The following is a 15811-nucleotide window of genomic DNA, read 5'->3' on the forward strand; positions in this document are numbered from 1 at the left end:
CCTTTTTGATAAAGCAGATAGTTAGTTAGGGCTGGATCATGTGACCCTGAAGCCTAGGTTGCTGGGGATTTTCCATGATGCCCTGAGTGTTTCTTTTTCACTCACAACATGCTGAAACAGCAATCGTTTAATCATTAGTTATTATTAAGCTCTGGATCTCTTCCACAGCTTCTCTTTGTCCTGCTTCTCTCAACTCACCCCCAACCGGTCTCAGCAGATGGCTACCCCTCCCTGAGCCTGGTTCTGTTGGTGGTTTCTTCCTGTTAAAAGAGAGTTTTTCCTTTCCACTGTTGCCAAGTGCTTGCTCACAGGGGGTCAGTCTAAACTGTTGGGGTTTTCTCTGTATTTTTGTGGGGCCTTGCAGTACAAAGTGCCTTAAGGCACTGTTGTTATTTAGCGCTATATAAATAAAACTGAAATTGTACTCTTTTCATAACAGTGTCATGTATATACATTTAGTAATCAAAGACATTGAATGCTTGTTAGACCATGTTTTTTTCTCACTGCCTCACGATTTGCCTAGTTGTAAGTCCGTCTGGACTTTATGAGGGAAGAACTCCACTCAGGAGCTTCTAATCTGGACTAGACACGTGGATTGAGCGACACCTTGCGGTGAACACGAAAAACAACAACAAACTGACACCAGCAAGAAGCGGAAGCGTGCGGTTTGTCCTTTCCGACTTTCTGTAAAGCGGCGTCAACATGTCGGCCCCCTTGACAGTAAGTTACCCTTCAAATTTCGACTTATTACTGCATTAAGCTGACTAAATTACATGTTGTACGTAAGGCAGGCCCGGCAGGCTTAAAGCGCATGGTGTTGTTAGGATTTTGCAAGGTAGCTGAACCATATAAATACGATAAGAGTAACGTTAGCTAATGTTAGAAAAGACCTGTGGTTGAATTTGTGTGAGACACGTTTTTACATAACCTAACTGTAAGATACGTAATTATGGCAAAATCTCCGTGTCTGAATGGAAAACAAAAACCACACTGTTAACAGACATGTGCTGTCATTGATTCTCTACTTAGGTTTAACCTGACAGTAGTCACCGTTCATATCCTCCATCCCATTTCCTGTCTCTGTGCACAGTATCTACACAGATGTTGCCAGCGATCAGTTCTCCTCGTTGTTGCTAGGCGACAGTGGAGCACCAACTCAGCATCTCCTCCTCCTCTGCACAGGAGACTCCTCCTGTTCCTCACCCAGCGTTTCTATGATGTAGAGATGCTCCTCAGGTGGAGGTATCAGGCACAAAGGAGCCAGCTTCAAAAGAAAAATGTGTAGGACTCATTTTGGGACTTTGTAACATGATGATGCACCTGTTCCTGCTCCTGCTGCTCTCTGTTGTTTGGTGTAAATCACTGACTTTTCTGCTACTTTTACTTTCTTCCAGCTACTATAGCTACACACAAAGGTTTTATGGGCCAGACATAGCATCAGCGTATTACATCTTGAGTCTGAAGGGAGGATTTAGGTAAGTGCCTTGTTCCCTTGTGCCTGCACTGTAGCTATAGAAGGATTGTTTACATATTTAATAACTGTCCACCAAACATTTTCAGGTTTAATAATGGTCAGTTTTTTCTTGAAATCTTGAAAAATAGTTCCAGGATGAAATTTGAACCGTGTTGCAAACATTTCTTGCACAGAAACAGTTTATTGAAGGGAGAAAAAGAGAAAAGGTTCAGATATGCCAAATTACTCAGCTGGCCTGAATATCATTGGTAATAAGATAAGATAAGATAAGATAAGATAGAACTTTATTAATCCCTCGGGTGGGTTCCTCTGGGAAATTCGACTTCCAAAAAAAGCACAGCAACGACCGAAGTTACAGTTACAGAATTGTTATATATATACACACACACACACACACACACACACACACATATAAATACAGAGACAAATATAAATAAAATATACAAAGGGGATAAATAGAATAAATAGGAATAAAAAATAAAAATACAAGTGAATTGCACATTTCAAGTATTGAGTCTATTGCACTGTTGACTATTTACAAAAAGTATTGCACAAGGTATTGCACAGTGAGGTGAAGAGGCACTACAGCTTAGTTGTTCCCCCCTCCTTTGTCCTCCTGTTTCCCCTCCCTCTCCCCTCCAGAGAGGAGTTAAACAGTCTGATGGCGTGTGGGACAAAGGAGTTTTTAAGTCTGTTAGTTCTTGTCTTGGGGAGAAGCAACCTGTCACTGAACAGACTCTTCTGATTGTTAATGGCCGTGTGCAGAGGATGCCCAGCATTGTTCATAATGTCCAGCAGTTTTTTTAGTGTCCTTTTCTCTGCCACTGTCACCAGAGTGTCCAGCTTCATGCCGACCACAGAGCTAGCCTTCCTGATCAGTTTCTCCAGCCTGGATGAGTCCTTCTTTGCTGTGCTGCTCCCCCAGCACACCACAGCATAGAACAGTACTCCAGCAACCACCGACTGGTAAAACATCCTCAGGAGCTTCCTGCAGATGTTAAAAGACCTCAGCCTCCTGAGGAAGTACAGTCGGCTTTGGGCTTTTTTATACAGGTGCTCTGTGTTGCATGACCAGTCCAGTTTGTTGTCCACCCACAGCCCGAGGCTCTTATGGAGTAATTAATCCAAATTTGAAATTTGTGGTTCAAATTATTGAACACAAACATCTTCACTGTGAGATGGGGATCACAGTGAGTGTCTACAGCCAACAGTAAAACATAGTGGAGGCTCTGTCATGGTTTGTGGCTGCATTCCCAGTGGTGTTGGGTCAAAGCTGATTGGCTGCATCAGATTTTGATTCAACATGCAATACCATGTTGAAAGTGTCTGATTGGCAACAGCTTCATTTTTCAGCATAAGAATGATCCCAAAACACTGGCAATGCAGTAAAAACTCACAGTAAAACACTGATAGTGTTATGGATTGGCCTCTCCAGAGCCCAGACCTCAACATTAGTTAAGCAGATCAGTGAGACAAAGAACAGAACAAAATGCAAAACATCGAAAGAAGAACTTTTAAGAAGCCTGGAGCACTATTCCTGAAGAAAGCTTGACCAAGAGAGTTCAGGCTGTGCTGAAGAATAAAGATGATGAGCAGATGAGTCTCATGACAAAAGCACTAGAGTTGGATACTTTTAAACTTTTTAGTTTTTTCTTTTCTCTTGCTATTGCTGTTTCGGGGATGTGTATATATATATATATGTATGTATATGTGTGTATATATATATATATGTGTGTGTGTGTGTGTATACGTGTGTGTGTGAAGTGTTTGAGTTAAGTTCTTGTCTTTGTGCTGCTGTGATCCATGATTCTCAGGTATGTCGGCCAGTCTGAGTGGTTTCGTACAAACCAGAGGGGCAAATTCAGCTGGGACTTCTTAAATCACAAAAACACGCCTATAGAAGAAGCAGACATGAGCTATACCATCATCAACTACACAGGACTGGAAAATTTGGGTACTGAGTTCAAACTTAATTTTTTCACTTGCTGATAATTAATTTCTTTAATATTCAGCAAGCAAGTCTAGTTTCTGATCTGATTTATGTCACCACAGAGAGGCAGCGATCTTTGCGGACTCTAAAATTAAAAGGCTGTCCTGAAGTGGACGACTGGTTCCTGGCCAGGCTCCATTTGTTCCAGGACTCTCTGGAGGAGCTAGACATCTCACATTGTCCACGCATCACCACAGGCGGCCTGGCTGCGCTCAGGAATCTCAAGTAAATGAGCCAAAATGCATCAAAATACTAGTTAATATCACTAGTGATATTTGTTATAATACAGTTTTTTCTGATTGCTTAAGCACATTTTTTGTAACTATTGGCTAATTTTGCAAAACTCTTCACACAAATAAGAAAACCTGTCACCCAATCATCAAAACATTGTAGTTCTCTTGCAAAAGCAAACACAGCTAGATTAACTCTTCACACCTTCGTAAAAATGGTGTTTCCGTATCAAACAGTACACACAAGCCATCATCTACTAAGCACACAATGCGCCAACTGCACACTGATGGTATGAATACAAAACACATCTGGCTTTTGCTTTCTCTGTGCACAAGGTAGGCTATGTCAGTTTGAGCTCATACTTCTGTCATAGATCCATAAGCATAGAGGGATCCAAACTTCAAGTACTGGTGTTTATTCAAACACATCAAAACAAACACAAGTGTTTATTTCCAAGTATAGGATTATTTGCAATCGCCATAATGACTATATGGGTTACTTGGTCTGCAGTGAACATGCTTCCTCTGCCCCAGCATCTGGTCATCTAGCAATTCTGTAAAGTAACAATTTCAGTATTTTTACATCAATGGTATTGGTGTGTTTCTCATTGGCATACGGCAGTGCTACAAATCTTTGTGCGAAGTGACTGTACTAACCGATTCTCATTTCAAGATGTCCTTATGGTACTTGCTACAGTGTAGCGGCTCGAGTTAGGCTGGACCCGTTGGCCAGCTACCCTCAGGGTCATTCCACGGTTGATTACATGGTCCACTATTGTAGCTCTGATGTCATCAGCAATTCTATTTCTTACTCTTCCTACCCTTCCTCTCCCCCTCCTCATCTTCCTCTCCCCCCTCCTCGTCTTCCTCTTGCTCCTCCTTGTCCTTGTCGTCCTCTTCATCCTACTTCTTCACCTCCACGTCCTCTTCCTCGGCCTCCTCTACTTCTCACTCTTTCTGCTCCCACCATTGTACTCCGCACACACAGCTTACCTGTATTATAGTGCTTAGGCTGATTGCAAAGTGAACTAATTATCTAAAAAAGTTTTCACATGTGAAAGTGTGCCAGACAGTTGGCAAATTAGTGTTAATGATAGCCATACATGTGTATACTTTTGCTAGGAGTGTGTTGGAAATTTGGTAATTGAGTGTTGTGCAGTGAATTGTGCCTACAGCTTTGCAAAGTGTGTGTTACAAAATTGCAAACTGAGTGCAAAGCAGTTTTTGTGCTTTTAGTTTTGCAAACTCAGTGAGTGGTTTTGCTATAAGTCTGAATAGTTTTAAAGATTGTGCTACAGGAATCACAGTTAGGGTTTAAGCATTCAGAAAAAACTGTAAGTACTTCTTTATTTCTTTTACTGTCTCTGCCTGCTGCAGGGGACTGAAGCATCTGAATGTCTCATCCCTACCTGGGATTTCAAATCCCGGCCTGGTCATCATCCTGCTGGAGGAAATGCTACCACAGTGCCAGATCACAGCTAATGGCTACGACCACAATCTGAGGAAGGTGGAAGAAGAAGAAGAGGAGCAAATGCAAAGACAGAGGTAGCATGTGGATTGGGATGGAAATCAGAGAGGAAACGGGCAATCTCTTCTGTCTGTTCATGTGCCATCTCACTCGATACAGCCTGTGAGACATCAGAGAAATGCAGCATGGAGAAGGGCAGCAGATACAACAGCAAGAAAAAATTAGCAGAGCCAATATATCTGACTTATGCAGCAGTTCACAAATCCCAGAATACACATTTTTCCTTAGAAACAGGTGGTTGCCGGGGGTCACTGACTGGTCTTTAGGCCTTTAGGCCTTTCCATTGACCTCAATATCAGACTTATAGTTTATGAAGTCAAATGTGATTAAACAATCACAAACCCAACAAACTGGGTTGCTTTAAACCAGAATCAGTTTATAGGTATGTACACATATGTGATGTAAATTTATATGCCACCTAAACCGTTTCTGTCTCAATTGTTGCTGAATGTAAATATAAGTGTAAATATAATAAAGACTGACAAAGAATAAAGAGTGTGACAATTATTGTTAGCTTTACTGCCAACTCTGAGTTGGCAGTTCGTCTTGTAACCGGAAGGTTGCCGGTTTGAGCACTGGCTCGGACAGTCTCGGTCGTTGTGTCCTTGGGCAAGACACTTCACCCGTTGCCTACTGGTGGTGGTCAGAGGGCCCGGTGGCGCCAGTGTCCAGCAGCCTTGCCTCTGTCAGTGCGCCCCAGGGCATCTGTGGCTACAATGTAGCTTGCCATCACCAGTAGTGTAAAGCGCTTTGGGGTCCTTAGGGACTAAATAAAGTGCTGTACAAATACAGGCCATTTACCATTTACTCTTGTCACATGTTTTAAAGATAGTGCAAGCGATGTCGTCACACATCACAGCGTGTCTGTATGTATTTGTAATCTGCACTGCAGGAGCTTATGTGAGGAAACTAAAGCCCATAATCCAGTGTGAGCCTTGTTCTGCAGCAGTGTCAATGGACTGATGAAGACACCTATGAGAGAAGAGTGAATGTGGGTGAAGAAACTGCTGCTACTTTTGTATGTAAATATACCATCTCAAGTCATTTGGTAGCATTTATTTTGTTATGTTGGATAGTACTGGAAGCTATATTAAAGTACAAAATGTATAATAATTTCAAATGTTAAGTAACAGTTTACTGACTACATGCATTTTTGGTGATATTTAATATAATATCAAGTATTGGGATCAGCTGTAGTGATGGGCACAGCGAGGCTTTGTGAGAGACTGAAACGCTGGAAGGAGTTGTGCCAGAATTAAAATGAGGTTTTGAACCAATCTGACACCCGCAGCCTTCTACTGACACCTACTGGCCACTTTTTCCTATTATCACATGTATTGAAAATGCTATTTTGTGAAGCAACACCAAAACAAATTAATTTATAAAACAAAATATATGGAGAAAAGGCTGCTGTGTTTATTGTAATATCCACACAGGTTGTGAGGATTTGAATGTCGTCCACTTTGTAGGTGAGCTCAGTGTAAACCAATGGATTTTGTGGAACATGATTCGTCTATGGTAGAATGAAGTGTGAATGAATGCAGCTAATTATTTCATGGGACATGAAAATAAATAAGAGAAAGTCGAAATGGTCCTCAATTAGTAATTTGTGGGTGGAAACTTCCTTACCCTGAGGATTGTTTGAGGTTTTAGTTTGCGAGCAAAGTAATTGTCACATTTATGGCCAGTTTTCTGACCTTAAATTGTGTGTTAGTAAATCAGATTCACTGATAAGGGATGTCTGTTCGTGTTTCCATGGGAGTGACCAGTCGAACAGTGACCATTAAAAATTTGAATAATAATTATATATATGTATATATATATATATATATATATTTATTTATTTATTTCAAACAAATTCTCCAGTGGACATCACACTCACGGTGAATTAAGTAAAAAAAAACAAAAAAACACAATCTGATATGAAAGAAAAAAGGAGCACGTGATCTGTCAGCCTGAGATCTGAGATGAGAAACTAGAAATTACACTCTAAATGATTACATCACCCAAGGAATGCGGGAAAAGGTATTTTGTGGTATAGACTGTAAGTAAATATCAAAATGTATTATTATTATTATTATTATTTACCTGGAGGCAATTTTTGTATTCAAAAATATATCATAATTATATAATAATATAAATTAATTTTAAAGCTGTTTTAGGGTTAAAACCAAGAAGCAGCAGTTAAGAACTTTCCAAATGCTGGTATTGGCATTGGATAGATGCTAGCATGACAGGATTGATGATACTTTGTTTCTGTCCTCGAAGTTCAGTATGTAGTCCACTGCATTTTTGGAAGTGAAGAAGAAGAAGAACATCAAAAATGCACTCTGAAAAATGTCTGAGCCTTTATGTTTGACTTTGGTATCTTATTTTTTTAATTATTAAAAAAACTAAACATTTTTTTTATAGCTAATAGCACATTTAAACAACAGAAGTTGATCAATAAAACCTTAAAGACAGCCACATTTACATTAAAAGAAGAAAAAAAACCAGTTTCAAAATAAAAAGTTGAAAGGTGTGTTTTGTTGTGTTCATTAATTATTGTGGAAAGCAAAAATGACAGTGATTTATTGGTCATTAAAATGTGTTCAGAATTTCGAAATTGATTATGATTCATCTCACAAGTCATAACACACTGCTCCCGCTACATAAGCTGGCTTTATGGAGTAAAGGTCTCAGTATCGGTATTGGTATGGGCAATACTGACCGCGTCTTTACTTGGTGTTACATCAATACGTAACTTTGCAGCATGGTACAGCACTACCCACCTGTCGAAACTTGTGTGAAACACATCAAACTGTAAATTAGCATTGGCCACATGATGTGGGTGCTTTGGTTGGAACCACACCACCGAGCAGTGTTTCGGAGTAACTGGAGTCAAATAGTCTTATCGAAAGTCCCAAACTGAAGGTAGGAACAGACTTTTCTTGTGAAGCTGAACAAAAGAGTAAGCACGGACCGCGTTTGTGACGGACAACAACAGAACAGCTAGCTGTGTGTTAGATACCTCTCATAACTTCTTAAAATTCGGCATTTAAATCGATTGTCATCAGAACCCTTGTGGTGTAAGATCCTCAGCAGACGGATAAATGTCTGATTCGTCAGGTAGGACGGATGTATGATAGTTAAATTTCGGTTAAACTTCGAGAATGTGTCGCTGTTTCTGCGTGCTAGTGTAGCTAGCTTCAAAGCTAGGTGCATTCGTTTTACGTGAAACTGTGCGGTGAGTTTGACGTGCTGTTTTATTTTTACATTTGTAGAACTTCCTAAATCAGAAAAAGAGGAGGAGGTCACTCCCGAACCAGAGGTGAGAATAGTAGTGTGTGTGAAGCAGTGAATGCTAGCAGCGAGGTGTGGTTAAATCCGTCAGATTGACATAATCCAAACAAAACCCTCATTTGTCAGTGTCTGAGACAGGAAGAGGTGATAAAGCTGTTCAGCAATATTTCAGTGCAGTGTAGATAAATGTGATATGCTTGTAAATGTTAGTATTGTTTCCTATGCAGGAACAATCCGACGACAGCAGTGAAGACGAGGCTGCAGGAGACGCAGACAGTACGTGAACACATAGACACGGGATTTATAACTTCTGTATTTTCATTTTCACTCTTACTTTACTGCTTACATCCAGTGATTGGACTGGTTCCCAGTTGTATATATTTCTGCTGTTAGTTTGACCATTGTGCCAACCCAGCAGTATAATGTACTTCTTAGTAGCTAAATCCCAAGATATACTTTACTACTTGTGACTAAACAGTGTCAGTGTCCTCTGCATTTTCCTGCTAATGCAGTGGCTGTGCTGAGACATGTTTTATCAGACTAGGAGCTGCCTCTTGACTTGGCTGAATGTATCGATTTCTGCCTTTATCTGATTTTCCCTGTGTTCCCATCAGTGGATTTCATGCGCAACCTCTTCTCCAGCGCGCTGGGCCTCAGTTCAGCTGAGAAAGTCCTGGATGAGCTGACTCTGGATGGAGTGGCACGATACATAAACAGCGGCAAATGTGAGTCTTTGCCCGCCTTCACTCTGCCCCCCACCGGAGTGGATCGATTTACCGCTTACAAGCCTGTTTCCACAATGCAGTTATTATTGATTGAGCCGCAAGGTTCTCTGCTTTCATGCAGGTAAAAACATCATCTGCATGGTTGGAGCAGGAATATCCACATGTGAGTATCTCTCTTTTATATCACAGAATAAGCACTTAAACTGCTTAAAGATCACCTCTTTTATTAATTACTATTATTATAATAATCATTATTATTCTTAATGAGTAACTGAACATCATTTCTCTCTACAGCTGCTGGAATCCCAGATTTTCGCTCTCCAGAAACTGGCCTGTATGCAAACCTGCAAAAATACAACTTGCCTTACCCAGAGGCTATTTTCCAGATAGATTACTTTAAGGTTTGTGAGAGATTGTTTTGGACATGCTTGAGGGGAGATAGTGGCTATAAAACTTTGCCCATTTATTACTCACTTCTTAAACAACTTTGTATTCGCTAATATTGACACAAAAAACAACATATTAATTACTGTCGGCCTCGAATTCAACACATTAAACCATAACTCATATTTCAGTCAAAAAACTACTTTTTTATGTTCATTTTCAGCTCAATTTGTTTTATTCTTGGACTCTCCCAGAGTAGGTTCCCATGATTCACAGCTCAAAATAAACCCCTCAGATCATCCACTATCTGAAACATATCTCTTGTAGCTTTCTTTGCCCTCCCTTTAAACCATGTTTCTTGTGAATGGCTTTGGCCATGTTTAGTATGAACACGCACCATTGTAACAGGATAAAGTAAGTAAACACATAAAAGGTCAACTTCAAGGCTTTGGCTTTAACTCATCTACATTTATCTTGTAACTTTTTTGAAATTGTTATTTTAGAAAAAAAATTATCTTTTTCTCCGTCTCGTATTTCAGAAACATCCAGAGCCATTCTTTGCCTTGGCAAGGGAGCTTTACCCGGGACAATTTAAGGTACAACACGCACACTTGCGGATTATTTGTCACATGTGTTGTTATATAGAAAACTACAAATGGCCTCACACTGTGTTCATTCTCTCATGTTGGACCTTTGCGGGTGTTTAGCCAACAATCTGTCACTATTTCATGAAGATGTTGAAAGACAAGGGCATCCTGAGACGCTGCTACACACAGGTAGGAGGAACACTCGCTTTTCACAAATGAAGTCACTATTGCTGCATTTACATTCCCGCCTGTGTTCATTCAGAATATCGACACGCTGGAGCGAGTAGCCGGGCTCGAAGGAGACGACCTAATCGAAGCTCACGGGACGTTCTACACGTCACACTGTGTCAGCTTCTGCTGCCGCAAAGAGTACAGCCTGGAGTGGATGAAAGGTGTGGTGTTTTTGTTTTCTTGCTTTGGATTGTTGCTTTAGTCTGATTAAGAGACACTTGGAATCTTAACTTTCTCCTGCTGTCTTGTAGAGAAAATCTTTTCTGACGACATTCCCAAATGTGACAAGTGCAGCAGTTTGGTTAAACCAGGTCAGTAGATGTTCATTTGTTTAAATGTTAGTAATGTTGAGTTTCAACCATGACTTTTAGAAAGTCTCTCTCTTCTGCTTTTTCTTACACAGATATTGTCTTCTTTGGAGAGAACCTACCTGCCCGATTCTTCACTTCAATGAAGATGGTGAGTGGACACCAGCGGCTTGTGAACATTCTGGCATATTTTGAGGAAATGTGATGCAGCTACTTAGTAACAGTAAATGTTGTTTTTGGGTTTGGTTTTTTTTTTTGGTAAACCTTTCAGGATTTTCCTCGTTGCGACCTTCTCATTGTTATGGGGACATCCCTTCAGGTTCAACCATTTGCGAGTCTAGTCAGCAGGTACTGCAGCTCAACTTTCACATTCCTGTCTGAGCACAGAGACCGCCACAGTAATTGTGGTAGTAGACCACAGACCTGCAGGAGAGTTTGTTTGAGAGCTTTTGCACTCAACCACATTTTATAATTTCATGTAGATCTGGTGAAAACTTTATTTTGTGTGTTTCTTTTTCATTTAGGGTTTCAAAAAATTGCCCCAGACTGCTCATTAACATGGAGAAATCAGGGCAGGTAAGCACTCACCACTTCCTTTTCCTTCTTTCTTGGATTCTTTGTGCAGGCTTGTGTTGATGTGCGTCTCTGTGCAGGTTAAGCCCATGATGAGTTTGTTTGGTTTCGGCGAAGGGATGGACTTTGACTCAGACAAGGCTTACAGGTGATAATGAGACACAGCTACTCCTCTCCATAGCTTTACTCTGCATTTGCCGTTTACTACAAACTAATATAAACAAAAGATCTTAATGAGTGCAGTGTACTGTAGCCGTACCTTTACATTAAGCTGCACAATATATGTGTCAAATACAGTTTAACAGATACTCAGGAAAAGGTTTTTTGTTTTATGATTTAGTTATTTTTATGTGAAATGTATGCTGTAAGTTCAGACTGATGCACAGAGTAATGAACACACATCACGCAGGCCACCATTTTACAACCAGAGGGCACCAAAGACTTATCTCTGTCCCAAATGGAATTGGTAGATACTTTGAATATACTACATTTTTTTTCATACTACTCACTACATTAATGATTGAACTAATTTATAACTATGTTGCTCAGTATCTGACTTGCTAAAAAGTTTCTATGAAACTGAAAAGTCATCGAAAGTTATCAGATTCCCTTTAAATCAGCGGTCCCCAACTTTTTTTTGCGCCACAGACCGGTTTAATGTCAGACAATAATTTCACGGATCGGCCTCTGCGGTTTTGCGGATAAATACAACAAAATAAGATTTCACGACCAAGACAAAAACTGTGATATTTTGTAAATATAATAATAAACGCGTATTCACTGTGTAGTTGTGTAACTTTATTAGCAGCGTCCTCCTAAAATCCGCCAACAACATGAGATTAACAGCCTTCTCTCTGCCCCTTAGCTTTCTGGTCGCTATGGTAACATGTAAATATTTCTTTCAAAATAAGATGCACAACTACAACACGGGAAAAGACCTAGGGAAACCAAGTTAACAATAAAAACCCTGAAACCATCAATTTCACACCCGAGCCTCAAATCTTGCAGCCCGGTACTAAACGCCTCACAGACTGGTACCGGCCCGGGGGTTGGGGACCGCTGCCTTAAATGACCAAGAAAGCTTTAGTGGAAGCAGTGAGTTTAATTTATTAGCATCTTGTGCCAAAACAAACAAAAAGCAAATTAATTAAAATGATGGTTATTTTTAAACTGCTTTCTTCAGTAAGGTGTCCATTGCTGCCTTATTTGCAGCTCAGTTTATGCTGTAAAAGATAAGCGGTGCTGGTGTTGTCAGTGAAATAAAAAGTTGTTTTGCACTAACACGTTGCTATTTATTTGCCTCTCTCTCCAGAGATGTAGCTCACATTAGTACTTGTGATGATGGATGTTTGGCTCTAGCTGATCTTCTGGGATGGAAGGTAAGTTACATGTCCCCTTTCAAGGATGCTGTCCTATGTTATGTTTTTGCTATGTTTTTAGGCCTATCATGTGTAAGGTTAAAACAAGTAAACACTGCTCAGAAAGTGATGGGAACACTTGATCATCAAAATATAACATAAAGTAATTTTAACTTCAGGGTATCAGTCTGTCTGGTTGGGAAGCAGAAACCACTGTGAGTCCATTTCACCTGCTTTGGTGCAAATGAGAGTGACAACAGTTGTACTGTAGAGGTGACAACCACTAAAAAAATTTTTTGCGTGTGGACCATTTCTTACCTTTTTTTTTTTTTTTTTTTTTTTTCCCTTTTCTTTTTTCGGCTGTTAACTTTTTTTGATCTAGTTCTGCATTTTGCTGGTGTCCTTGTCACTGCTGTTAGGATGACACAGTGCCTGCAGTCAATTCAGATTGTAGAGATAGTTCAGCTCATAGGCACAGCCATAAGTGCTGTCACACAGATGTTTGCTGTGCCTCGCAGCACAGGGCAGTAGAAGCAGTAGAAGCCGGCCTAGCAGGAGGGTCAGTGTCTGCTTCTTTGTGGGAGGAGGAACAAGAGCGCATACTCATACATATTTAACACAACTGTCAGAATCAGACTACATTAGGGTAGCACGAGGGCCTCATGTCCTTCAGTGGGACCTTTGCTGATAGTGCAGCACCATGCAGCTCGATTAACCTTTGCAAGAGAGGAAGTGGTGGGTCTGTCACGCCAGACCTGCTAGCTGAGAACCTCTGGGATGTCTTATATTAGTGGTGACCCATTTTCCTTGCAGATGAGAGCAGGATCAGACGGATCACATGTGACAGGCATGAAAGAGTCTGGAGACGTTGTGGTGAATGATATGTGATATGACCAGCTTGGCAGAGGATCAATGATGTTCTGTGGAGGCATATCCTTAGACAGTGTTAGCCAACAGTGCTTACTACTGTTAGGTACTGAGATGAAAGTTTCATTATGCCAGCGAAGATCCTGTGTTCCTCCTGGTGTAGGACAGTAATAATAATAATGGATTGGATTTATATAGCGCTTTTCAAGGCACCCAAAGCGCTTTACAATGCCACTATTCATTCACTCTCACATTAACACACTGGTGGAGGCAAGCTACAGTTGTAGCCACAGCTGCCCTGGGGCAGACTGACAGAAGCCAGGCTGCCATATCGCGCCATCGGCCCCTCTGGCCAACACCAGTAGGCGGTAGGGTAAAGTGTCTTGCCCAAGGACACAACGACCAGGACAGAGAGCCCGGGGATCGAACCGGCGACCTTCCGGTTACAGATACGCTTCCCAACCCCCTGAGCCATGGTCGCCGTGCACAGTAGCCATGCTCATGTGGCCAGAGTGCATAGGCTGTTCTTAGATGATGCTGGCATTGATGGCATTAACTGGTCCTCACATGCCCCAAAACTGAATCCAACTGAGAACCTTTGGGGCATCCTATCGGTGCATCTGAAGCAGCCAAACAGCAGCAGGGAGACCCTGTTGGACATCATTCACCATCTCATGAGGCCTTTAGAATGTTGTGTACATGCATGTGGAGGCCATAAACATTACTGAGCTGATCGGATTTACATTTTGAACTTTAGATTTTTTGTGCGATTATGTAGCCCACAACGTGTTGATTACTTTGATGATTTTGTTTAGGAAAAAAACAATGTGTCTAAAGATTTTTAACTGCTCTTATTTATTTTGTTTGTTTTTGAGCAGCAAAAACATCCTAGTGTCAAGGTAGCCTATTGTAGATCGTTGTGAAGTTGTGGTTTTCCTGATGGAAGAGGTGTCGCAGAACAAAACAAAAAAAAAAAGCTTGAGCTGTTTGTCTTGTAGCTTTTCTTGTTGCCACCACTTTGGGCTCCATATCTCAGTGACTCAGCTGCATTAAAGCTCTTGTTTGTTACGTCTCTCCAGGCAGAGCTGGAAGAGCTGGTGAAGAAGGAGCACGCCAAGATCGACAGTCAGGATGCAAAAGAGAAGGCCAGTGAAAACAAAGGAGCGACAGCCAAGGCGAGCTCTGCATCAGCGCCACCAGAACCCAAAGCTGAGGAGTAACCAATAAAAAGCTCCCTGATTAAATGAAGCTCCTGTGGTGATGTCACAGATTGAAGTGGCATCGGGGGGTTACCTGGAAGCGAGGCTGTGGTGGACTTTCTGACATCTGTTTATATCAGTCATTTGCATTTTTTTTTTTTTTTTTTTTTTTTTTAACTCAGTCTAAACTGTTTATCACTTTCTCTGTGGCTCGGCAGATTTTATGTTGCAACAGAACCTATTGTTCATTTATCTGTATTGCAGTAGCACATAGCGTGCCCATGTGCGTTGTGGTTAATGTCTCTAAAATAGGCGCCATTGCACTTCACAGCGGCTCAGACGAATATGCAAACCAGCAATTGAACATGTGATATTTTGTTTAATCAAAAATGATCTTTTCTGTGAAGATAAGCGGGCTGTTTTAGGTGCTGTGTTATTTCCCTCAAGCCAAAACCTGCTGTGCTGATAACTTTCCTACTAACAAAATTAACTTCCTGATGGGTGACTGCAGTTGGGCACATGGCTCTTCTAAAATGTCTCAATTTGTAATTTACCGTGTTTTTCATGTTCCTCTCATGTTTAATTTTTTTTAATGATGTTTAAAAAAAAAAAAAAGCAATGTAAAAAATGCAAAAGAAAGTCTACACCTAAGTTGATTTGGGGCATGGGGGACATGAGAAGATCTGGTTTTATTGTAAACTTGTGTGATCATGAATTGATTTGTGGGTTTAAAAATACTCGGGTGGATGCAATAACATTAACATCTGTACAATGTCACAGGAACCAGTGCAACCCCCTGCAATAAATTTTACCTTTTCAAAGCTGATCATTTTCACTTCTGTTAAGTCTTTCATAGAGGAGTTGGTTACACTGTGGTTATGTATGCTACATGGACAAAGTATAGGACCACATGCACAACACACCTACAGGAGCTGCTCAGAAACCACTGCCATGACGCTCCTGCTTACGTTAAAGCCAGGGGGGGTCTGCAGATGTTGGGTCTTGGTGACTTTTACACACCATCACCTCACCTCGGCAACACCGCTTTGTATACTTCATACCTGAGTTGCTGTGA

The 15811-nt window shown here is 40.9% G+C and overlaps 2 protein-coding genes across 4 annotated transcripts; both read left to right on the forward strand.

Annotated features, from left to right (window-relative positions):
- Nucleotides 1-613: 613 nt before the first annotated feature.
- dmac2 (distal membrane arm assembly component 2) lies at nt 614-5719 on the forward strand. Its single transcript, XM_082502222.1, has 6 exons — nt 614-720; nt 1091-1281; nt 1395-1475; nt 3289-3428; nt 3527-3689; nt 5072-5719. Exons 1-6 carry the CDS (start codon nt 703-705, stop codon nt 5241-5243), a joined length of 765 nt encoding a protein of 254 aa, XP_082358348.1. The 5' UTR covers nt 614-702; the 3' UTR covers nt 5244-5719.
- A 454-nt stretch (nt 5720-6173) lies between these two features.
- sirt2 (sirtuin 2 (silent mating type information regulation 2, homolog) 2) lies at nt 6174-15562 on the forward strand. 3 transcript variants are annotated; one of them, XM_082502221.1, is made up of 16 exons: nt 6174-6240; nt 8486-8532; nt 8732-8780; nt 9119-9229; nt 9351-9392; nt 9524-9630; nt 10153-10209; nt 10321-10389; nt 10463-10592; nt 10683-10742; nt 10835-10890; nt 11011-11087; nt 11264-11315; nt 11393-11460; nt 12625-12691; nt 14617-15562. In XM_082502221.1, coding segments are annotated over exons 3-16 (1038 nt in total). In that variant the 5' UTR covers nt 6174-6240; nt 8486-8532; nt 8732-8779; the 3' UTR covers nt 14758-15562. The 3 variants fall into 3 exon arrangements, with proteins under 3 accessions (XP_082358347.1, XP_082358346.1, XP_082358345.1); XM_082502220.1 differs by lacking the exon at nt 6174-6240 and adding an exon at nt 7971-8135; XM_082502219.1 differs by lacking the exon at nt 6174-6240 and adding an exon at nt 8151-8330.
- The last annotated feature ends 249 nt before the right edge of the window (nt 15563-15811 follow it).

Source organism: Aulonocara stuartgranti (genome assembly GCF_965226115.1).
Source record: "Aulonocara stuartgranti genome assembly, chromosome: 14".
NCBI classification, from domain to species: Eukaryota; Metazoa; Chordata; class Actinopteri; order Cichliformes; family Cichlidae; genus Aulonocara; species Aulonocara stuartgranti.

What these genes read in the sequence shown, in the direction of transcription:
- dmac2 (XM_082502222.1), top strand. An exon ending in CACAGGACTGGAAAATTTGG is followed by an intron (nt 3,429 to 3,526) that starts GTACTGAGTTCA and finishes ATGTCACCACAG; the next exon opens with AGAGGCAGCGATCTTTGCGG. An exon ending in GCTGCGCTCAGGAATCTCAA is followed by an intron (nt 3,690 to 5,071) that starts GTAAATGAGCCA and finishes TGCCTGCTGCAG; the next exon opens with GGGACTGAAGCATCTGAATG.
- sirt2 (XM_082502219.1), top strand. An exon ending in GGCTGCAGGAGACGCAGACA is followed by an intron (nt 8,781 to 9,118) that starts GTACGTGAACAC and finishes TGTTCCCATCAG; the next exon opens with TGGATTTCATGCGCAACCTC. An exon ending in ATACATAAACAGCGGCAAAT is followed by an intron (nt 9,230 to 9,350) that starts GTGAGTCTTTGC and finishes GCTTTCATGCAG; the next exon opens with GTAAAAACATCATCTGCATG.